Source organism: Phragmites australis, chromosome 14, assembly GCF_958298935.1.
Source record: "Phragmites australis chromosome 14, lpPhrAust1.1, whole genome shotgun sequence".
Classification (NCBI taxonomy): Eukaryota; Viridiplantae; Streptophyta; class Magnoliopsida; order Poales; family Poaceae; genus Phragmites; species Phragmites australis.
Window position 1 is genome coordinate 7,354,015 of NC_084934.1, and position 5,036 is coordinate 7,359,050.

At 44.2% G+C, this 5,036-nt stretch overlaps 1 protein-coding gene across 1 annotated transcript; it reads right to left on the bottom strand.

Annotated features, from left to right (window-relative positions):
* Nucleotides 1-2,907: 2,907 nt before the first annotated feature.
* LOC133890056 (UDP-glycosyltransferase 91C1-like) lies at nt 2,908-4,584 on the bottom strand. The gene is made up of 2 exons (XM_062330496.1): nt 4,090-4,584; nt 2,908-4,018 (listed from the first exon to the last, which is right to left on the bottom strand). The coding sequence occupies exons 1-2, from the start codon at nt 4,528-4,530 to the stop codon at nt 3,017-3,019; spliced, it is 1,443 nt and encodes a 480-aa protein (XP_062186480.1). The 5' UTR covers nt 4,531-4,584; the 3' UTR covers nt 2,908-3,016.
* Nucleotides 4,585-5,036: the final 452 nt, after the last annotated feature.

Sequence of the window (5,036 nt, forward strand, 5' to 3'; positions counted from 1 at the left end):
GATAGATCCGAACGTCCTCGACTCGGCGTGGCCCGATTTGGCCATCCCCAACCAAACGCCTGTGTTTTAGTTTGTTCAAAAAAATTGTCTACATAAAAAATGATCTTGTGTTCTTATTTGCTCATGTGCAAAATACTGATAATGGGTTGTTCGAAAAATGATCGTGATGATGACATGTGTGCATTGCATTTGCTCTTTCATGATTTTGAATGCAAAAGTGTACACCATGGACTGATCTTGTGAATTTCGACTACATTGAACATCAATTTAGTTCCTGTGATGTTTCAATCTAGTGTCTGCATATCAGAATATTTGAATTTTTTTTTGTTAATGTCCGCATATTTGGAACTTTTATTGTTTGTCAATGTCATATGTACATGATGAGACACATGTGATTGTGGTGCGGATCAACAATCATGTGTAGATGCATTTTTTCATCTGATATCTTTATGAGTATTCAGTACATGACACACAAATTCCTGTACATTTTGTTCTTGTTTTTTTTGATATTCACATGTAGATGGTTGTGTCCATGTTCATCTGCATGCCTCATAAATTGGGGTGCAAACCTAGCTCAAAAAATGAACCTAGGGGAAGTTCATGTGACATGTATTTGTATGCAATATTATGCAATTTGAGTAACTCATGTAATAAAATATTTAGTTCAGGTACAGTAAAATTTGTCAAGTTTTTGAGATGAACAAATGAAGTTGTATGAAAGTTCATGTATGATTCGAAGAAATATGTACACTCAGCGGGTATTCATTTCAATTATTGTATATGAATTTGTGCTCTTGTTAAATTTAACATGCACATTTTATTTGAATTTCGGAGAGGTCTACATAAAATTGTACATTACTGTTTCATACCAAATTTTACCTGAGATTAGTGCACATTGCATAAGTGTTCATTCATTTCCAATGTTATATGGTTAACTTATTATTTTTACTCATGACACACTTATCAGATGAGTGTATATTACATGAAAAATACTCTATTGTTAAGTGTATATTACATGAAAAAATACAGATGCAAAGATGAAGAGATGAAATTATGTCCAACAGAACAAGGGGTCACAATGAAAATGCAGAAACGAAAAGGCTGCATGTTCTATAGAACAATTTTCATGAATACATGCAAATTTCCCTTTTCCTTTGTTTGAGCTCATGTGTAATGTCTCTCCAATGTATTGATCCAGTACATGCTCATGTAAAAATATGAATGTACAGAACTATTTCATGTGATGTGCATTTTTGTGAATGTACAGATCAAATTTAAGCAAGTTTTTAGGAGTTTTTGTGGTATTTGGACAATAGGCAAGTCTATGGGAAAATAGTGACATCTGTGTTCACAAATATTAGCGCTGAGACTAGAGCACATAAATCTGCATGGAAAATTAGTGAAATTTATGTTCATACTTCATGCTCATTTAATCTCTAGTGTAATTTGTGTTCATCATCGATACTGCAGGCGTCAGTGGAGGGAAGAGTCCTTCCAAAGCAAAGGCTGGAGCCCACTTTCGTTGTTGCATGGGTAAGCACTGACTGCATCATCGCCCTGCACTTGTGCAAAAGAAAAAGGCATCGCCGCTGGTTTTGGTAGTGTCATGTTTCTCTTCCGTTCTATTATTCTCTCTTGTTTTCATGGAGGATCAGATAAGCTTGAATCTCTGAGATGATGAAGGTCAATTTAGAGCACATTTGCCTCGTATTTCTTGCATCTTGATAATCTCTTGGTGAGTGAATCTTGCAAGTCTACTATGCAAATAACTGAACCCTGTAGCTCATAAGTGATCTGCCACCGGAGGTATGCACAGCTAAACAACCATATGCACAGCTAAAAAATGGGTAATGAATTTACTGGTGTCACTAAAAATTTCTTTAGAGAGGCATTTCTACTGGCCTCAAGGTTATATGTACACATGTATAAGCATGTTCTCAAACCACGGGGATAAAAAATGTGATAAGTTCAGTGTGATATAATTTTTTTGAATTTTTTTCTGTGCATTTTTTATACGTATGCAAACTTTTCTAAAGAGAGAAGTGTATACACATGACAACCGAAGAAGCAAACCAATTGGGATAAAAAATATTACATCTAACATTGTGGAATATGTTATGTACCCTCGACCAGGTCCTGAATTTGACCTCCTACCTGCGCGCACCCTGCTACCGAATCTTCTTCTATATTTTATGTACCCTTGCCCAGGTCCTGAACACGCTATGCACCCTCGACCAGCTGCACGCTTAAAATATACCCTACTTGGGAGCCTACGTTTCTCCCCCCCCCCCCCGCCCCCGGTATTATTAAAAATCCACCAGCTTTTTGCCTAATTCCCAGCGCATCAATTTCCAAAAGCTGTCCAACTAGATATTATTATTTATTTTTAGCACCAGGTGCTCAACTTAGCTTCACGTGCTTAGATAGCACCGGTTGGAAGTTTTGCTCCAATATATTACACCCTTGCCATCTCTATCTCTCAACTCCTAGCACCATCTATAGCCACACACTGGAGCCGAGACAGGCTATTCAACAGTAACAAAATATGTTTATTAATTTTTATTAAAAAACTTGTACGAATGGAGAGACATCTAACCTAACATTAATTAATATTAATACATAGAAGATGAGAGTCAAATTCACCGTCGCTCGCCAATATAGCTTGAGATATACTCTTTCTGACTGTAAATATAGATTATTTTAGTTTTCTTAATAATTCTCTAAATATAAATTATTCTCAAATTTCTATACATTTTTTCCCTTCTTATCTTTGTTTAATAAATATTATTACTCTTATAAATGATTGAGTTATCTTTTCTAATACAGAATAAATAAGGGATAATAAAGTTATTTGATCTACTTTTTTAACTCTTGTATATAAGTTTAAAACGATCTAAATTTACAATCGAAGAGAGTACTAATTTTTATTGTACATGTGACATGTAGTTCAACATTGGCCAAATTAGATTGCCATATTATTCGGACATGTGAACATTGATCACTGAACAGTCTTGAATCATTTGTAGCGCTGCAAATACTCCACGAGCTCATCAACGTACTGCTCCTGCCTTACCTCGTCCCCAAGCACCTTCTGCAGCTCCCTGGCGTTGCGCTCGAACGCCTCGCTCTCCTCCCCCTCCGCCATCACTCGCCGCACCGCCGCCGCGACGTCGTCCCGACGGAACGACCCATCATCGTCGTTCCTCGGCACCTCGACGCCGACACGCCGAGCCGTCATCTCTCGTGCGATGAGGCCCTGGTCGGTGATGAACGGCAGCATTACCAGCGGGTGCCCGAACCGGAAGAGGCTCTCCACGGTGGAGCCCCAGCCGCAGTGAGTCAGGAATGCTCCCACCGCGCCGTGTGCGAGCACGCGCACCTGCGGCACCCACCCGGCGCGCACCACACCGCGCCCCGTGACGCGGGCCTCGAACCCGTCCGGGAGTACCGCACCGACGTGACCGACGGGCTGCCGCAGCGCCCAGAGGAAGCGCACGCCGGAGAGATCTAGCCCATGCGCGAGCTCCCGCACGTGGTCTGCCGTCACCGGCGCCTCGCTCCCGAGCGCCACGTATATGACTGACCTCTTGGGCTGCTCGTCCAGCCATTGCATGATACCCAAGAAGGACTGGTCCGTGGTCAGGACGCTATCGTTGTCGATGTCGTTGGGCAGGAGGAGCCCGGCGGGGACGACCGGCCTGCCGAACAGCTCCGTCAGGAGCGGGAACAGCCCCGGCTCGGCCTCAGGGCAGCTGCGGTGGATGATGAGACGGCAGCGGGGGCGATCCAGCTGCCAGAAGCGGTCCATGTCGGATACGCCGGAGGCGTTTGGCCGGAATATGGCGGCGATGGCGTCAGCCTCGTGGCGGCGGTACGAGATGGTGGAGGGGAAGGGGATCCACGTCGGCTGGGCCATGAATTCCTCCGTCGTTCTGCGGGGGTGCGCCTCGTTCTCGTGCTTCGGGCCGAGGTAGGCCGAGATAGCCGCCGGGAAGATAAGCAACACGGCGCATTCGATCTTGCAGGAGAAGGAAATTAACAAGTGAATTAACTTTTTCATTAGCATGCCGCTAATTAACTTTTAATTACCTTATGCTCCTCGGCGATCGGCCAGATCCAGTTCTGCGCGAAGTCGAGTACGATCCAGTCGGGTTTCCTCAAGAACCCAGCGGTGTCAGAACTGCTGCCGGCGCATGCCTCCGCGACGAGGCCCGCGAACGGCGCGGCGAGGCCGTCAAACGCCTTTTTGAGGAGCTCGACCTTCTCCAGCGGGACGTCGGCAGTGCACTCGGCGCCCTCAGGGAGCCCGTTGACCTCCGGCAGCTCCAGCATGACAACGCGGATGCGAGCGGACAGCTCCGGCGGGATGGTGGCCAGTCTGGCGGCGTTCCTCGGCGTGGACACGAACGTGACGTCGTGGCCGCGCTGCGCCAGCCGCTTGGAGAGGTCGAGGAAGGGGATCATGTGGCCGAACGCCAGCCATGGGAACACCACGACGTGGAGAGAAGATTCTTGCTTGGTTTCTGCCATGGCTGGTTCTTGGATAGATGGTAATGATATGGCGGTAGGGCACCACCTTGATGTTATACATGTAAGGCCATCACCAGCAGAGGAAGCAAATTTGCAGATTTGGCTGGTACAGTGGACTAACAACGTATGCTACTGTAACAATTCTGTAGCAACACTGAACCTGTACTGTTCACGAACACTGTATCTGTACTGTTCACAGAGGCTGACCGCAGATCCGGAGAGAGAAAAAGAGGAGTAGAAGGTAGAAAATAGGGTAGCTGCTGGAGATGAAAAAATAAGGATCCTGTAATAGTATTTTAGGATGAAAATTTGAGGTAGCTGCTGAAGATGATCTAATAAGATCAAATTCAACGGATTCTCTTCGCGATTAAGAATTTCTTTGAAAAAGAATTTTTGTTTTTCTTTAATGTTCTTACGATTTTCTTTCACGAAGAGGTTTCTAAATTTATTTTTTTCAAAACAAAATTATCTTTTTTTAAAAATCACTTCAAAGAAAAGGTGTTGAA

Coding starts and splice junctions, on each gene's coding strand:
- LOC133890056 (XM_062330496.1), bottom strand. CDS start 4,530: ATGGCAGAAACCAAGCAAGAATCTTCTCTCCACGTCGTGGTGTTCCCA. Junction 4,019..4,089: donor CGATCGCCGAGGAGCATAAG/GTAATTAAAAGT, acceptor TTCTCCTGCAAG/ATCGAATGCGCCGTGTTGCT.